The following is an 18,521-nucleotide window of genomic DNA, read 5'->3' as shown; positions in this document are numbered from 1 at the left end:
CTTTCTCCATAGCCTGATAGACCAAATCGGTTCCTAACAACTCCACTTCTCTGACTTCGAACCAACCAACACCTTCGCCCATGCAGAGCTTCATACGGTGCCATCTTGATACTAGAGTGATAGTTGTTATTATAAGCAAACTTAAGGAGAGGTAGATGATCGTCCCAATTACCTTTAAAACCAATAACACACGCCCTCAATATATCCTCAAGAGTCTAAATGGCGCGCTTTTCCTGGCCATCTGTCTAAGGATGAAAAGCGGTGCTGAGGTTCACCCTTGTGCCCAATCCCTTCTGAAAGGATTTCCAAAAGTTTGCTGTGAACTGAGCACCACGATCTGAGATAATGGACAAAGGAGTCCCATGCAATTGGACAATTTCTTTGATATATAACTTGGCATAATCCCCGACCGAATCTGTAGTCTTTATTGGCAAGAAGTGAGCTGACTTGGTAAGTCGGTCTACAATCACCCAAATCGAATCATGCTTCTGGAACGAGCGAGGTAGACATGTTATGAAGTCCATGTTTATCATTTCCCATTTCCAAATGAGAATTTCTATATTTTGAGTTAAACCGACAGGTCTCTAGTGTTTGACTTTCACCTGCTGTCAATTTGGACACTTAGCCACGAAGTCTGCTATATTCTTTTTCATATCGTTCCACCAATATACCTCCTTAAGATCATGATACATCTTTGTGGGGTGAATAGAATACCTGGAATTGTGGGCTTCTGACTTAATCCGCTCTTTGAGCCCATCTACGTCTGGAATGCATAATCTTCCTCTATATCTCAAAGTACTATCATCGCCCCTTGTTCAAAAGCCATAGTCTTGTGTTTGTGAATTCCTTCCTTCAGCTGCAATAAGTAGGGATCACTTAACTATTTTTCTTTTACTTCAGTTACTAAGGAGGATTCAACCATATTCTGGAGAACAACGCCACCATCTTCGGAGTCCAAAAGTCGAACTCCTAGACTTGCTAAGCGGTGGGATTCCTTCATCATAGTTCGCTTGTCTACCTCAACATGATCTAAGCTTCCCATAGAATGCCGATTGAGAGCATCAGCTACAACATTTGCCTTCCCCGGATGATAGAGGATATCAATATCATAATTTTTAAGTAATTCGAGCCACCTCCTCTAACGTAGATTTAATTCTCTTTAATTGAAGATGTATGAAGACTCTTGTGATCTATAAAAATGTTAACATGTACCCCATACAAATAATGGTGCCAGATCTTAAGCGCAAACATCACATCTGCTAATTTTGTTCCTTCCAGTAGTGTCAGGACTGGATCTGAAGTCAACCTCTTCTTTAAATCCTCAAAACGTTTCTCGCACGCGTCCGACCATTGAAACTTGACTTTCTTCTGAGTTAATCTAGTCAAAGGGTACGAGATAGAAGAAAATACCTCTACGAAATGCCTATAATATCCTGCTTGTTACGCCCCGCAATATTACATCAATATTACGTCCTGCGGTATTTCATTACGATGATGTTTCACCCTATAGTATTGTACGTTGAATTTGTCGTAAGGTAATTGACATCAATCAAAAGAAAAGATCATTTGGAGATTATAAGGCTTATGCTATTTCAAACAAGTGATGAGTAAATTCGTGAAGGAGAGAGATGAAGCAAGTCAAAGAAAATGATTTTTTGTCCAAGTTTGGCATGTTGAGATAAAATACGAGCCAAACGTTAATACCCGATATTTACGGAGTAGTACCTTACAAGGTACCATATAACCATGATAGTGGGATATATAATATGTATTAAAAATAAGTAAAATTTTAAGTAATTTGGGATTATTACTAATTATGCGGGTAGCGGGAGACTACCTAGTTGATTATTGGATAAAGTTTAAATTGCCCAACAAAAAGATTACGTGGCAGCTAAGAAGGGTAAAGAAGTGAATGCAAAAGTTGGGGGGAAACACGTATTTCATTCATTATCTATGCATGCTACAAGTGTATTAAAAAAATGTGTTGGCATCAGATTATAAAGAAAGACATGATTGTCTCATGCAAGGGTTAAGTTGTTTCTTACAAAAATTTATATGACCTCCCTAACTTTCCATTTGAAGTTACATACTTTCTGAAACTATGAATGTATATACACACAACAACAGTGTAAATTCCCAAGTGATAATATGATACAAATGTAGATATATTGTTGTATATCAAGGGAGAATGTAAGATTTCGTTGAAAAGACTTCTGTGTGGAGGTATATTGAACGAGTTGAGCTCTTGAGCAACTGGGACAAGACCAGGTATGTTAAGGCTATCCCTTCTATTCTTTTGGCATGATCCATATGATACGAACGAAACATGCAAATGCACAAATTCCATAAATAACTCTATTCATAGAAGTATTAGAGATATCTATGTTCTTGAATTTCCATGTGTCATAATATATTATCTTCTATTCATGGGTCTCAGAATAATACGCAGTTGGAAAAATTTATCCGGAAGGAATATTGAGATTATTACGTATTTTTCATGCATTTCATACATGTGCATTGACCCATGACCAGATGGCGTTATATACGCGTATATATGTAAATATATGTATATAGGATATGGGAAAAGGTTATGGCATTATATACGCACCACCACCTGATCAGCTGGTATATGATGATGATGTTGCCCACAGTAGCTGAAATATGATTCAAACGGCGTTATATACACGTATATATGTAAATATGATTCAAAAGGCATTATATACGCATATATATATGTAAATATATGTATATGGGATATGGGAAAATGTTATGGCGTTATATACGCACCACCACCTGATCAGCTGGTATATGATGATGATGTTGCCACAGTGGCTGAAATATGATTCAAACAACGTTATATACGCGTCTTATGTAAATATGATTCAATAGGCGTTATATACGCGTATATATGTATGTATATATATATATATATGGGATATGAGAAAGGTTATAGCATTATATATACACCACTACCTGATCAGTTGGTATACGATGATGATTTTGCCCACAATGGCCGTTATGATATGATGGGATGCCCTCATAGGCTGATGATGTTATGAAACATGTACCTATGTACGACATGACATTCATATGCATATGCATGACGTTAAAAGTAATTTATGATTTACAAAATTATTCAGACTTACAGGTTGAGTCATGTACTCTATATGTCTTCCATGTATCTTATGTATTTATTTATGTGCCTTACATACTCGGTACATTATTCGTACTGACGTCCCTTTTTCCTGGGGACGCTGTGTTTCATGCCCGTAGGTCCCGATAGACAGGTCGAGAGCCCTCTAATTAGGCTATCAGCTCAGCGAAAGATGTTGGTGCGCTCCATCTGCTTAGGAATTGCTTGTTTGGTTAGTATGATTTAGACGTGTATTGTTTGGTATGGCGGGACTCTGTCCCGACCTTTATGACATTTATGTCTAGAGGCTTGTAGGCATATGTCCTATACGTGAAAGATTGTACGGCCTTGTTGGCCTATGTTTGAGTTTATAAATGCTTATGTTGGCCTACTAGGCCCGTATGTCATGTGTATATAATGATGTAATAAGAAAGATACGTTACGTTGGTACTCAGTCGAGTAAGGTACCGGGTGCCCGTCACGGCCTATCGGTTTGGGTCGTGACACTGCTATACCCAAGAAACTTCTTATATCGGATACTGAGGTGGGTCTAGGCCAATTCTTCACTGCCTCTATTTTCTGAGAGTCCACCTTCACTCCTTCCCCTGAGATGACATGGCCCAAAAATGCTACTGATTTCAACCAGAATTCACACTTAGAAGATGTCATCAATAAACACGATAACAAACAAATCAAGATAAGGCTTGAAGACCCTATTCATAAGGTCCATGAAAGCTGCTGGTGCATTCGTTAAACCGAATGACATTAACAAAAATTCGAAATGCCCATATCGAGTCCTAATAGCTGTTTTAGGAATATCAACTTCCTTAACTTTAACTGATGGTATCCCGATCTGAGGTTAGTCTTGGAATAACACTGGGCACCCTAAAGTTGATCAAATAAATCATCTATTCTGGGAAGATGGTACTTGTTCTTGATGGTGACTTTATTCAATTGACGATAGTTAATGCACATACGCAAAGACCCATCCTTCTTTCAGACAAACAAGACCAGTGCGCCCTAAGGTGAGACACTTGGCCTTATAAATCCCTTATCTAGAAGATCTTTTAACTGGACTTTTAACTCTTTTAACTCTGCTAGAGCCATTTTGTAAGGCAGAATAGATATCGGCTTAGTGCCTTGAAATAGATCAATTCCAAAGTCAATCTCTCTATCGGGAGGGATTCTAGGAATATTTTCGGGAAACACTTCTGGAAACTCATTTACAATTGGTACCGATTGGAGATCTGCATCCTTAACTCGAACCAAGTGATAGATATATCCCTTGGAGATCATTTTTCTGGCTTTAAGATAGGAAATAAACCTACTCTTAGGTGTTACTACATCACCCTTCGATTCTAAGACTGGTTCAGGAAATTCAAAACTTACTATTTTGGTTCTACAACCCACTATGGTATAACAGGACTCTAACCAATCCATGCTCATGATTACATCGAAGTCTACCATCTCCAATTCTACTAAGTCTGCTGCAATAATATGATGATGCACTTTGACTGGACATCCCCTATAGATACACCTTGCTATAACTTATTCTCTAACTGGAGTGGACACTTCAAAGGGTTCACACAACTTTTCTGGTTCTATCCCAAATTTCTTTGCAATATATGGGGTTACATAAGATAGGGTGGACCCCGGATCTATAAGAGCATAGACATCAAAAGTGAATATTGTTAGCATACCTATGACAACATCTCCACGAGCCTCTGTATCCTGACGGTCTGCCAGTGCATACAGACAGTTTTGACCACCGCCTGCATTATTAGACTTTGTTGCACCGCGCCCTTGTTGGGCTTGAGAGTTATAATGGGCTGCTGAATTAGTGGACTGAGTTGCATTGCCTCCATTATTCTACTTTGCCGATGGACAATCCCTCAAGAAGTGGCCCTGCTGACCGCACCCAAAGCAACCATTTGTGCTCAAATGACACAACCTTGGGTGACTCTTACCACACATGCTGCAAATAGGGCAACCAGGGATTCTGTAGCCAACACTAGCCTGTGACTGTGAGTCTGCTCTTCTGAAATTCTGGTTTTTCTTGTTAAACTTTGACCTCTGAACCGGTGCACTAGCTGAAGATGGGGCAGGTCCTGATTTTGATTTCTTGAAAAACTGGCGATTGCCTCTTGTTTGAGATCCCCCATAGTTGAAATTTCCTGCAGACTTAGCTCTCTTGCTGAATTTCCTCTCCTTCTCTCTCCGTAGCCGCTCTACTTCCTTCAACCTGTATTCATTCCCTTGAACAAAGGCAACCATCTTAGTGATGGTCATGTTATTATTCTGAGCAGCTATATTAGCATCAACAAGCAAATTATCTGAAATCCCCAACACAAATCGCCTAACTCTGGCCCTCATATCACGTACCATTTCCGGAGCATACTTGGCCAAAGAGATGAACTTGAGGTAATACTCATTCACACTCATATCATTTTGTCTAAGTCTCTCAAACTCCAAAGCCTTAGCTTCCAAGACCTCAATGGGTAGAAAGTGCTCAAGGAACGCATCTGCAAACTCTTTCTAAGTCGCAGGATCCGCATCCTCCCCTCGGGACTCTTCCTATATATCATACCAAGTGTTGGCAACATCCTTCAGCTGGTATGCAGCAAGCTCTACTACCTCACTGTCCCTAGTATGCATCACTCGAAATATCTTCTGAACCTCATCAATGAAGTTTTGCGGATCCTCATCCTTTTTGGAGCCTGTGAAGACGGGAGGTTTCATGTTAAGGAATTCCCTAGACCTGGAACTACCCATCCCATGAACATCACTTGTTCCCTGCCTTTGAGCCTGAGTAGCAACAATCTGGGTGAGCAACTGGATAGCTCCCCTGACATCCATGTCTAAAGCACTAGCCATTGAGCCCGGTGCAACCCCCTAGGCCGAAGTGTCCTCCTCCTGAGCAGCGTTAGTTTTGGCCTCCTGGCTAGTAGCTGAGGCCTTGCTGGTGTACTTTCTTTTTGTAGGCATTCTTCTGAAATACGCAATTCGCACGGCTTAGAAAGATTCCTGAAAGCATAGCTCTAACTGCACGATCTAGAGTATGAAAGAAATGGAACAATCCTAGATGTCTCGGTGGTCAACTATTTACATGTGTGGCTGAACTATCATAGATGCGGAAAATACTAAAAAGGTCTGCAAGTATAAACAAGTAGCCGACAAGGCTAACACATGACAACGTACTAATATTTGACTGACTGGGTTATAGGCTACGAAGCCTCTAAAAAATACTGAAAATGCTAACTGTTTACCAGGACAAGGTCCCCGGTATACCTTATTAACTAAAATACTATAATGACTAAAACAAAAGAGAGATAAGACCCCGAAAGACTGGGGCTCACCAATAGCTGATACGAGATGTCCTAGCAAGCAGAATCGTCAACCTGAAAATCGTTACCTGCATTTCGAGATGCTGGCCTTGGGCAAAAAGGGACGTCAGTACCTTTGAATTGCACTGCTATGTAAAACAGCTAAAGAAAAGAACTATAAATACTGAAATTGAAACTGAACTGCTAGCTGATAAACTGATAACTGAACAAGGAAGTAAGGATATGAATACTCTCTCTTCCGAATAATGAACAACCTATTTCTCTAAATATGAAACTGCAGCCTCGGGCCCAAGTATACGTATACATAACTGCGACCTCTGGCCCAAAGATTCATAAAGCATAAACTACAGACTCAGGCCCAAATACAGGTGTTCAACATTCAAGAATATAAAATCAGGATTTGAGAACCATATTACAATACATGATACTGAAATAATGAGCCATACCGAGTTACATGATACTGGAATAGTGAATAGGATTAGTCTGAGATGAGTATTCATAATAAGTTGATTTGTCATAACTGAAACTCATAGAATATCGAATGATTATGAGACTATGCCATCTAGAGAATTGAAGTTCTACTACTATTCAGGGAACTAAGACATAGTTACTTTCTGAAGAAACTGGTAATGGTCATGATGAATGGGACGTAGGGAGAATCATAGACATTCCCAACGTAAAGAGTTAGCCTTACATACCTTTACTTCCTGCCCTTGAGCGTAATGCAACATTTGTCAACCCTTTCAACTTTAATCTATAGCAATACAAGTCAAAGGGTTTCCATATTAGCTATGGTGCTCATGTTTTGGTCACTTAAGCATTTTATCAAACACTTGGTGAAAATAAAGCTTCATAGTCCTTATTAATGGTGTCTCTACGCCCAACAACCCAATCTCTTGTTCCTAGATAAATTCTAAAGTCTCAAATAATTATAATCAACATTATTCTTCATCACCCATAAGGTAAACAACACCCTTAACCGATAATCAACACTCAACACCCCAACCCTATAATCGTTCATGCTTTTCTATCAAACCCATTGTGAGCACGTGATTTTTTCCCTATATGAATTACTCCCATAAATTCAAAACAAAATAATTTCTTTTCATTATTTGCAATTTTTGTGAATTTTGTGGCATTTTCTGATAATTGTTTGCATTTGTCTGTGCATTTTTATTTTTGTTTAATTAATGAAAATACAAAATATCACGCATTTCATTTAGGGTTTAATTTTATATTATTTAGATTAATTAGTAAATTAGTTTGTTTTATAAAATATGAAAATCACAAAAAAAAATTAGTTCATTTTTGAATTTTTACTCTTTAATTTTGAATTTTATGGTTTTCTTTAAATTTAGGATTTAATTAATTATTATAAATACTATGATGAGTGATTAATCTAATTGGGTAGGTTAATTTAGTTTAAAAAATTAATTTAGGATTTTATTTTTAATTTGAAAAGAAAGGATTTGAAATTGAAAAAGAAAAATAATTGAAATAAAAGGAAAAACCGATTTTTGGGCTGTTACAATTGAGTTTGTCCCAGGACCAAGTGTTAAACACACCTTAACCTAGCCTATACCCGTCCACTAACCTGGTCCGCCCCATCCTAAAGCCAAACAACGTCGTTTCGTTAGGCTTGATCTGAGCTGTTGAGAGTTCCTAATCCAACGGATCGGAACTGATTCCCCCCTGTATATAACTGTCCTAAACGAGCCTACCCCCCATCGTCTCTCTCACCCTTCAGCTTCAGAGGTCAAAAGTAACCCTAATCGGCCGCCCTTATTTCCCCACCGTCTCAGCCCGGCGGCGCCGGCCCAAACCGCCTCAAAATCACACCACTGAACCACCCTGACCCCCTCTTCCCAAATCCTGGATCAATTCCCCTCGAATGTTGCCCGAGCTTCTTGAATCTTGAATCAGAGCTTGACCCTAAAAATTCCAATCCAATTCGGGATTTCCTCAAAGTTTTAGGTTCATTCTGATGGTATCCGTGTGTTTTGATGGAAAACTCACAGTTAGTTTCAGATTGAGCAAAGAATCTAAGGGTTCAAAGATCCATCACCACCTTTTACGGTCCGAGGCATGTTTAGGTATTTCCATTTTTCTTTTGTTATTTGTTCTCCAGTTTTCCTTCGATTGTTTTTCTTCTTCTACTTCAGTCTCTTCTTCTGAACTCCTTTCCATTCTGTTTAGTTTCTGAAGGGTAGTTTTGTGATGCATGTTAGTTTTAAGAAAACTCTTTTCTTTAATCAGTACAATTAATCTATTAATTAGATTTGTTAATTTTAGTTCATCAATTGGGTTTGGAAATTGTTCGAATTGCTACTGTTCTTTTTCGCCTCAGATAATTTGGTTTTGATTTGGGCCTGGGGTTTGTACCTTTAGGTTTTAGGCTCGTTGGGTTGGATTGGGCTTTGAATTAACTCAACCCAGGGTCAACTTTGACCCATTTATAATGGTGGTTTTTGAGGTAATTAACAGGGGTGTAGAGGGTAGTTTAGGGATTCTATGGTAGGGAATATTGTTGTAACTGAATGGGAAGCTTCTAGGAAGCTGGGGTTTGGGACTATTCTGAAATTCCGAATTTTACATTAGGGGTAGATGAGCTAAAACAAAAATTGAAAAAGGGGCAAAAGGCAAAATCTGATTTTCTTTAAGCTACCCTAAAAGCTTGCCTATAAAGGCATCCTAACTTGATACTCAAGTCAGAATTTCAGAGATACAAAATTAGAAAAATTGAAACGGTGGAAACTGGGGAAATATTTCTGAATTCTTTGCATCGCCTTCCTAAAAATTGCTCAAATTTGCCTGGTCTTAGGCTTCTAATCTTCAGCACTTGGTTAAAACTATCAAAATGATAAGGTCTTACACCTGGGTTGAATTGAATTGAATTCTGGAGCTGCAAAAGTTTTGGTTTGAGTTTTTTTTGTTGTTTGGTTTACTGTTCCATTGCTAGGTTGGATCTGATTTCTGCTGATGCTTCTCGTTGATTGATCTACTGCTGTTGTTCGTTTATTCCTGATCTCAAAACTAAGTTTCTGGTTTTGTCTTGCTATATTCAAGTACATGTCCTTGGATCCCTATTGATATGAGGCTCGAATTGAGGAATGAAAGGGGAACAACACTTTCAAAGCATAGCATCAAACCATTTACTTGTAGTTTAGTCTTATTTTCTTTCCTTCTCCATGAATCCCTTTGTTTTGATTTGTTTTGAGTGCATCGTATTCTGCCAGCTATGTGCTGCACCCTTCTAAGGGCTGGGTTTGGTCTGTACTTAGCAAGGGATTCAATTTTCTCACAAATGTCCCATAGCTGAATGCTGATTTTGACAATTTGAGCTCTCATTATCATCTTTGATCCTAAATTGTCGCGAGAGTTGGATTAACAACTTGCTTAATCATATCAATAGCTAGGTTCGCATGCAATCATGTCAAGTAATATGATGAGGATTACATTAGAGTTGTCTTCCTATTATGTGATTCATATGATGTGTCGTGGCATGTTTGTTGTGTTTCAACAACCTTAGATTTCATAGGCTAACTAATTGACTGGGTTTCAAGTTATGGTCAGTTTTCTTTTTACAAGTTATTTCTGGACATGTGCTTTAGTAGTATTCGAAGTTTCTTGGTGTATTAGCTATTGGGTAGCGATGAAATTTATCAGTTTATGTTGAGTGTAAAGGGCTGATTTGCTTCAGTATGGACTCGATACTGAGTCTAAGATCATCAGCCTAGTCCTTTATAGGTGTTAGCCTCATTGAGCTTTGGATTCAGGGGTCATTTCAAGGGAGGGTGGCCTGCTATTGCTATTTGGGCTCGTTTTCTTGAGCCCAGTAGCTCCTTCGTTTGGCTGTTGGACTGCTTTGGTAGCAGAGTTGACCCCAAAATGCATGAAAGATAAAAAATAAAAATCTAGTCTAGTTGATTTGTATTGATTGTTTAAAAATCAGAATTGAAGCTTGTTAATTCGATTTCATGCTCAGTGTTGGTGTCAATTGATTTGCATTATTTGATTTGGACATGGATCATTTGGATCATAAGAACTGGGCCTAATACTAGCCCAGCTGAAGAGCAGTCGAACTCAAATTTGATTTCGCACCCCCACGAGGTGTTCGTTGTTTCACCGACTCGGGCTTATTTGGCCCAAACCTGAGGGCGTCTATTAATAGACTGTTTTCCCCTTTTGCTACTTGGACCTGTTGTGACTTGCCAGATGCAGTTTTGCAATAAGCTTTTGTTTAAAATCCTTAGAATGTTTCAAGCTTCCATGACCAATTAATTAGATTCTTAAAAATAGTTCGAAGTGTGCCATATTAGCCAAACCTATAGTTAAGGCCCTCTAGATGCAGTTGAATTCCTTTTCTTAACTTTGGAATTGAGGCGCGCCATGCCAAACAAAAATGACAATTGCGTGGCCCTCGCTTAATTATTCCTTAAAATACCTAGAATCTGAGGCGTGCCATTTAGCAAATTTCCATGACCCTCGCCAAGTAAAATGCGTAGTTGCTTTAGGCGCATATTTTAATCATATTACCCTCCTAAACTCGGGTGTGCATTTCATGTGACCCGAATAAAATCTTAAAACATTGAGTAAAATATGTTTAGGATTGCGGGTGCATTTCATGTGGCGCGATCCAAAGACGTATTTTAAACGACGTTCAATCTTCTTTAAAAATAATTAGAAGAGGTTAAAACTAAAATCTGCACATAGGTTCAAAATTGTTTAAAATCAGATAATTAAGCCGAATATAACAGTTAAGCAACCGTGCTAGAACCACGGAACTCGGGAATGCCTAACACTTTCTCACAGGTTAACAGAATTCCTTACTCGGATTTCCGATTCGCGGACTGTTAAACAGTGTCAATCTTTTCCTCGATTCGGGATTTGAACCGATGACTTGGGACACCATAAATTATCCCAAGTGGCGACTCTGAATTTTAAATAAATAATCCCGTTTCGATTGTCACTTAAATTGGAAAACACTCCCTTATACACCCTTTACGGGGGTGTAGGAAAAAGGAGGTGTGACACCTATCAACTCATATCTCATGAACTAGGGTTTATAATCATTAAACCAATGCTAGAATCGATTAGAGGGAAAGACATTACCTTTTTGAAGTTCAAACCCTTTGAATTCGAGTTCTAGGCTTCCTTCTCTCAACAATGATGTCCCAATCGAATATATAATGATATGGAGGGTTTACCCATGTCAGTAAGATGTTGGGAAATTGAAATTAACATAGAATCACCATTAAAACTTACCTTGGGTCGTGGAGGGACCCTTAAGGAGTTAGGTTTTTGAGAATCTTCCTTTCTAGAGCAAGTTTTTATGTTTTGGGGGACGAAATAAGGCTAAAACAATGACTTTCCAAGTCATCCACCGCATCCCAGTTGGCCCGACCATGGTAAATCGCTGGGACACTACCTCACCACCGCGGTCGCGGTAAAAACGCGGCAGGACCGTGGTGGTTACACACCATTCTTTTAAACGTGCATAACATTTTGCACAGAGCTCCGTTTCGACTCCATAATATATCGTTGGAAAACTATTTAAATGGCCTACAACTCTCATGCTTGTGTGTTTCCAAATTCCTTACACATTTGCATTAAACCCTACTAGAAGACAGACCTTCTGTAAACTTAGTCGATTTTGTCAAATCTTATGCACCTCACTTTCCATCTTGATTTTGAAACAACTATTTTCACCCATAATCATCCCGATGGGACTTCACATGTTCAAAATATATCCTTACTACTCCGTTAACTCATTCATACCTAAGCCGAATTTTATGGGGTGTTACACCACTCGGGTTCTAGCTTGCGTGGTTTCTCTGTCTTCCTTATTTGATCGTATCAGGGAGCGTCAGTATAATGACCCTTATTTGCTTGTCCTCAAGGACAAGGTTCAGCATGGTGATACCAAAGATGTGACTATTGGTGATGATGGGGTATTAAAGATGCAAGGTCGAATTTGCGTACCCAACGTAGATAGGCTTCAGGAGTTGATTCTAGAGGAGGCCCATAGTTTGCGGTATTCCATTCATTCAGGTGCCACGAAGATGTATTAGTATTTGAGACAACATTATTGGTGGAGGCAGATGAATAAAGATATAGTTGGATTTGTAGCTCGGTGCCTCAACTGTCAGCATGTGAAGTATGAGCACCAGAGACCGGGTGGGTTGCTTCAGTAGATAGATATTCCGAAGTGGAAGTGGGAGAGGATCACCATGGACTTTGTAGTTAGGCTCCCATGAACTTTGAAAAAGTTCGATGCTATTTGGGTGATTGTGGATCGGCTAACCAAGTCCGCACACTTCATTCCTGTGTGTACTACTTACTCTTCGGAGCGGTTGGCGGAGATTTATATTTGGGAGATTGTTCATCTACATGGTATTCCAGTTTCCATCATTTCAGATAGAGGTACTGAGTTCACATCATGATTCTAGAGGGTCGTTCAGCATGAGTTGGGTACTCGGGTGGAGTTGAGTACAACATTTCACCATCAGACGGACAATCCGAGCGTACTATTCAAATTCTTGAGGATATGCTCTATGCGTGTGTGATTGAGTTTGGATGGTCTTGGGATTAGTTCTTTACATTGGTAGATTTTGCATACAACAACAGCTATCAGTCCAGCATTTAGATGGCACTGTATGAGGCTTTATATAGTAGGCAGCGTAGATCCCCGATGTGTTGGTTTGAGCCGAGTAAGGTGAGATTATTGGGCACAAACTTGGTTCAGGATGCTTTGGAGAAGGTCAAGGTGATTCAAGATAGACTCCGTACAGCCCAGTCCAGACAGAAGAGTTACGCGGATCGGAAGGTTCGTGATGTTTCCTATATGGTTGGAGAGCGGGTTCTACTTCGGGTTTCGCCTATGAATGGCGTTATGAGATTTGGGAGGAAGGGGAAGTTGAGCCCGAGGTTTATTGGCCCTTTTGAGATATTGAGGCATATTGGGGAGGTTGCTTATGAGCTTGCCCTACCTCCCAGCTTGGCAGGAGTTCATTCGGTATTTCATGTTTCGATGCTTCGGAGGTATCAGGGGGATCTGTCGTACGTGTTGGATTTCAGTTCAGTCTAGTTGGACAAAGATCTATCTTATGTTGAGGAGCCGGTGGCAATATTGGATAGGGAGGTTAGAAAGTTGAAGTCAAAGAATATTGCATAAGTAAAGGTTCAGTGGCGGGGTCAGCCGGTCGAGGAGGCGACCTGGGAGACCGAGCAGGATATGTGTAGCCGTTACCCTCATCTTTTCACTACTTCAGGTATGTCTCTATGCTCGTTCGAGGACGACGGATGTTTAAGTGCGGGAGGATGTAATGACCCGGCCGGTCATTTTAAGAATTTACACCCTGATCCCCTATTAACTTCTTTCCCCGTGTTTGTTTCTACTATTGCGAGTTGCTGGGAGGGTTTATTGGAGTTTCGGAGAGTTTTGGGACACTTATTCCCTAAATGAGAGCTTAAGTTTTGGAAATTTGACAGTAGTGGGAACAGTGTGAAGACGGTCTTAGAATGGAATTTCGATGGTTCTGTTAGCTCCGTTGTGTGATTTTGGGTTTAGGAGCGTGTTCGGATTGTGTTTTGGAGGTCCGTAGCTAATTTAGACTTGAAATGTCAAAAGTTGAATTTTTGAAGTTTTCGGTTCGATAGTGAGATTTTGATCCGGGGGTCATAATGGAATTCCGGAAGTTGTAGTAGCTCGGTAGTGTTGAATGTGACGTGTGTGCAAAATGTCAGGTCATTCGGACGAGGTTTGATAGACTTTCTGATCGAAAGCATATTTTGATAGTTTTTGAAGTTCTTAGGCTTGAATCTGATGCTAAATTGGTATTTTGATGTTGTTTTGGGCCTTCTGAAGGTTGTATCAAGTTTGAATGATGTTATGGGATATGTTGATAGGTTTGGTTGAGGTCCCGGGGGGCCTCGGGTGTATTTCGGATGCCCAAACGGGCACTTTTGGTCTTTGGGAGATTGTTGGTTTTCTGGTATTTTAGCAGCAGTGATTTGTTCATTGCGATCGCGTGAGTCCACCCACGATCGCGTAGAGTAAGTTGAGGTCAGGTGATTTTTGGGAATCGCGATCGCGAATATAGGAGTGCGATCACATAGGGTGAGCAGTGTTGGTCACTGCATTCGCATAGAGACCTCTGCGTTCGCGTAGAAGGACTTGGAATGACAGTGGGGTGATGGAATTGCTCTATTCGATCGCATAAAACTGGTCGCGATCGCATTGTTTTGAGGAAGTTGTCTTATGTGATCGCATAGGTATTTCTTCGATCGCATAGGGTTAAATTTGGGCAGTATTTAAATAGCTCATCCGCGATCCTTCTTCATTTTTCCACCATTTTTGAACGGGATTGAAACTTTTGAGGGAGATATTTAAGGAAACCAAAGGGGAATCACTTGGAGGTAACATTTTTGACTTCATAACTCGTTTATATGTGATTAAAGGTCTAATTAATAGTGAAAATTAGGGAAAATCAGTGCAAAATGGGTAATTAGGGCTTGAGATTAAGAGACCATAAAATGAGTATTTGAGGGGTCAATTGAACTCCGATTTCAATGTTCTTGTTATGTATAGACTCGGGAGAGTATGAGGATTCTGAAAATATAAATTTTACCCAATTCCGAAATGTGGGCCCCGGGGAATTTTGGTCAATTTACCTAATTTCACGTATTAGCTTAGAATTTCTTTGTGGAATCAGTTATTTGAAGAGTTATTTATATTATGCAATTGAATTGAATAGATTTGGGCCATTTGGAGTCGAGTACTCGTGGCAAGAACGTGGTTTCGGGTTGACTTTGAGCCGGTTCGAGGTAAGTGGCTTGCCTAACCATGGGGGGGGGGAGACCTTCCCCTTAGGATTTGGTATTATTGATAATTGAAATGCCTTGTACGTGAGGTGACAAGTGTGTACTTGTGCTAATTATTGAAAAATTCGGTTTTCATTAAGTAATTACTAGTATGTCTCCTTTCCTGTTTATATTACTTGCAATTTAAGCATGTTGTTAGCTCAGGGAAGCATGTCTAATTGACTTAATTACCTCACTTGTTCAAACTGCCTTATTTGGATTATGTGCAACATGCTAGGATAGAAATACCTGTTTTACCTTGGTATGGAACTTGAATTGAACTGTGTACTCTTCTTGATGTTATTGTGCATTTACTTTTGGACTATAGGACGGTATCCTGGGAGATCCCCCTGTATGTTTACTTTGGGACTACGGAACGGTATTCCGGGAGAACCCTTTGCACATTTACATTGGAACTACGGGATTGCACCTGGTAGATTCCCATTGTACTGAGTATTTATATTTAGGACTACAAATCGGTATTCCTGGAGATCCCCTTGTATTATGAGTTGGACTATAGGACTGTATTCTGGGAGATCTACTGGATATTTACATTTGGGACTACAGGACGGTATCTTGGGAGATCCCCGGTTGTTATCTTTATGTTGAGTTGTATTCCTTTCTGTGTTTACTTTGCCTCTGTAGTAGTTGTTGTTGTCCTTTATATCATGTGTTACTTTTACTGTTGTACTTAATTATATTGTTTTATTCTACACTATTGAACCTTATATTTTATTTAACCTCAATAGGGCCCTGACCTTCCTCGTCACTACCCGACCGAGGTTAGGCTTGGCACTTACTAAGTACCGCTGTGGTGTACTCATGCCATTTTTGTGCATGTTTTTCATGTGTAGATCTAGGTACTTCTACTCAGACTTATCACGCTTGCGAGGCACTGGAAGAGACTCCGAGGTATATCTTTCGTGTTCGCAGACCGAAGAGTCTTTTTCTACTCTCCCTATTGTATTAGCCCTTCTGTATTTTTTGTTTCTTTGTTAGACATTCTGGAGTTAGATGCTTGTAGACATTCAAAGGCTTGTGATCATGAGATTTCGGGTTTTGGGAAATGTATTAGTTTTTGAGAGTTGATATTGTGTATCCCGAGTGGCGCTTTTAAATGTTGTTTTATTTTACTATTTCAGTTTTTAATTATTTCTTTCGCGAGTTGGTTTATATTACCGCATTGTTAGGCTTATCTAGTCATAGATACTAGGTGTCGTCACGATGGTTCACGGAGGGCGAACCGGGGTCGTGATAAGTACTGAGATGATTCTCGTGTTCTCCTTGGCTATAAGAACATATCAGGATAGCATCAATAAATACTACTACAAATCTATCCAGAAACGACTTGAACACCCTATTCATTAAATCCATGAATGCAGCTGGAGCATTTGTCAGTCCGAAAGGCATCACAAGAAACTCATAGTGCCCGTATCGAGTTCTGAAAGCAGTCTTAGAAATATCTTTATCTTTGATTCTAAGTTGATGATAACCAGAACAGAGGTCAATCTTTGAAAAGTGGGCATCTCCTTGTAACTGATCAAACATGTCATGTATACGAGGCAAAGGATATTTATTGCGTATTGTTATCTTGTTCAATTGCCTGTAGTTAATGCACATTCTCAGGGATCCATCTTTCTTCTTTACGAACAGTACTGGTGCACCCCATGTTGATACAATAGGTCTTATAAAACCCTTATCTAACAAATCTTGTAATTGTTGCTTTAGCTCCCTCAACTCTACTGGTGCCATTCGATATGGGGGTATCGATATGGGCTGCGTGTCAGGTAGCAAATCAATACCAAAATCTAGTTCTTGTACTGGAGGTAATCCTGGTAAATCCTCAGGAAATACATCAGAAAATTCTCTCACTACTGGTACATTTTCTATACTAACTGTTTCCTTTATTGTGTCATTTACAATAGCTCAGAGACCCAAGAAACCTTTCTTCAGAAGTCGTTGAGCCTTCATAAAAGATACAATTTTGCAAGTCTTTGGAACCTGACTCCCTCTTAAAATAAAACTAGGTTCATTTGGTATCTCAAACTTTACTATCTTTGCATGAAAATCGACTATAGCATAGAAAGAAGATAACCAATCCATTTCCATCAACATGTCAAAGTCAATCATATCAAGTACAATAAGGTCAGCTAGAGTATCTCTACCCTCAACCCGAATCTAACAAGCACGATACATGTATTCAGCTAATAGAGACTATCCAACATGAGTAGCTACTAGAAAATGATCATTCAATAGCTCAGGCTATCTACTAAACCTCAAAGCAAAGTACAAGTACACATAGGCATGAGTAGATCCCGGATCAATCAACGCAAGTGCACCAAATGAACAGATAGAAAGAATACCTGTAACCACCGCATTCGAGGCCTGAGCATCCTGTCTAGTAAATGCAAAACCTCTCGCCTGACCTCTACTAGCATTCCCTTGTCCTTGATTCATAATAGCACGGTCTCTAGCACCTCGACCTCTATTTCCTGTACTTGTAGCACCTGAAGTATTACGAGTAGTCTGAATCGGTGCAGATGACTTAATAGAAGCCTGGTTGAAACTTCTCGGAGGCTGAGGGCAATCCCTCAAGTGATGTCCCAACTGGCCACACCGAAAGCACTCTCTAGTTAGAACATGACATTGGCCCAAATGTGATCTACCACAGGTCTGGCAGGCTGGAGTAATGGCATATATCTGCCCAGAATTACGATGTCCAGATGCTGATGGTCCCCTAGTACCCTGTCTATAATGTGGTATGTATATGGACTGCGAAGACAGGTGTGTTCCTGTCTGAGAACCCTGTTGTTGTTGACCCTGATTTCCTGATCTTCAATTTTCACTAAAACTGCCACTGAAAGACCCTCCTATCTTGGCCTTCTTACGTAAATCACTAGCTGCACGCTCATCATGCCCCTTGTTTTCAATCTTTCTAGCAAGGTCAACTACATCAGAGTAGGATAAAGTTTTCATCTGTGGGGCTACTGCAGTGTATAGGTGACCAACCAATCCATCAACACATCTTTGAACTCAAGCTTCTTCAGTACGCACTAAGTAAGAAGCATATATATCCAGCTTACAAAACTTAGTGTTATATGGTGACGCATCAATATCTGGAGTCTAAACCAATCTCGCAAAGTCTCTAGCATATTTTTGCATCAGGCTGTCGGGAAGGAAAT

The 18,521-nt window shown here is 39.8% G+C and overlaps 2 protein-coding genes across 2 annotated transcripts; both read right to left on the bottom strand.

Annotated features, from left to right (window-relative positions):
- Window positions 1-5,002: 5,002 nt before the first annotated feature.
- Window positions 5,003-5,575, bottom strand: LOC138873962 (uncharacterized). The gene has a single exon (XM_070152455.1). The coding sequence runs from the start codon at window positions 5,573-5,575 to the stop codon at window positions 5,003-5,005; it is 573 nt and encodes a 190-aa protein (XP_070008556.1).
- Window positions 5,576-6,510: 935 nt separating this feature from the next.
- LOC138873961 (uncharacterized) lies at window positions 6,511-18,315 on the bottom strand. Its single transcript, XM_070152453.1, has 6 exons — window positions 18,228-18,315; window positions 17,638-18,167; window positions 17,341-17,517; window positions 16,943-17,241; window positions 7,176-7,231; window positions 6,511-6,602 (listed from the first exon to the last, which is right to left on the bottom strand). Exons 1-6 carry the CDS (start codon window positions 18,313-18,315, stop codon window positions 6,511-6,513), a joined length of 1,242 nt encoding a protein of 413 aa, XP_070008554.1.
- Window positions 18,316-18,521: the final 206 nt, after the last annotated feature.

This window comes from Nicotiana sylvestris, chromosome 7 (genome assembly GCF_000393655.2).
Source record: "Nicotiana sylvestris chromosome 7, ASM39365v2, whole genome shotgun sequence".
In the NCBI taxonomy this organism is placed as follows: domain Eukaryota; kingdom Viridiplantae; phylum Streptophyta; class Magnoliopsida; order Solanales; family Solanaceae; genus Nicotiana; species Nicotiana sylvestris.
Note: the sequence above shows the minus strand (reverse complement) of the source record. Positions and strands in the feature narration are given on the sequence as shown.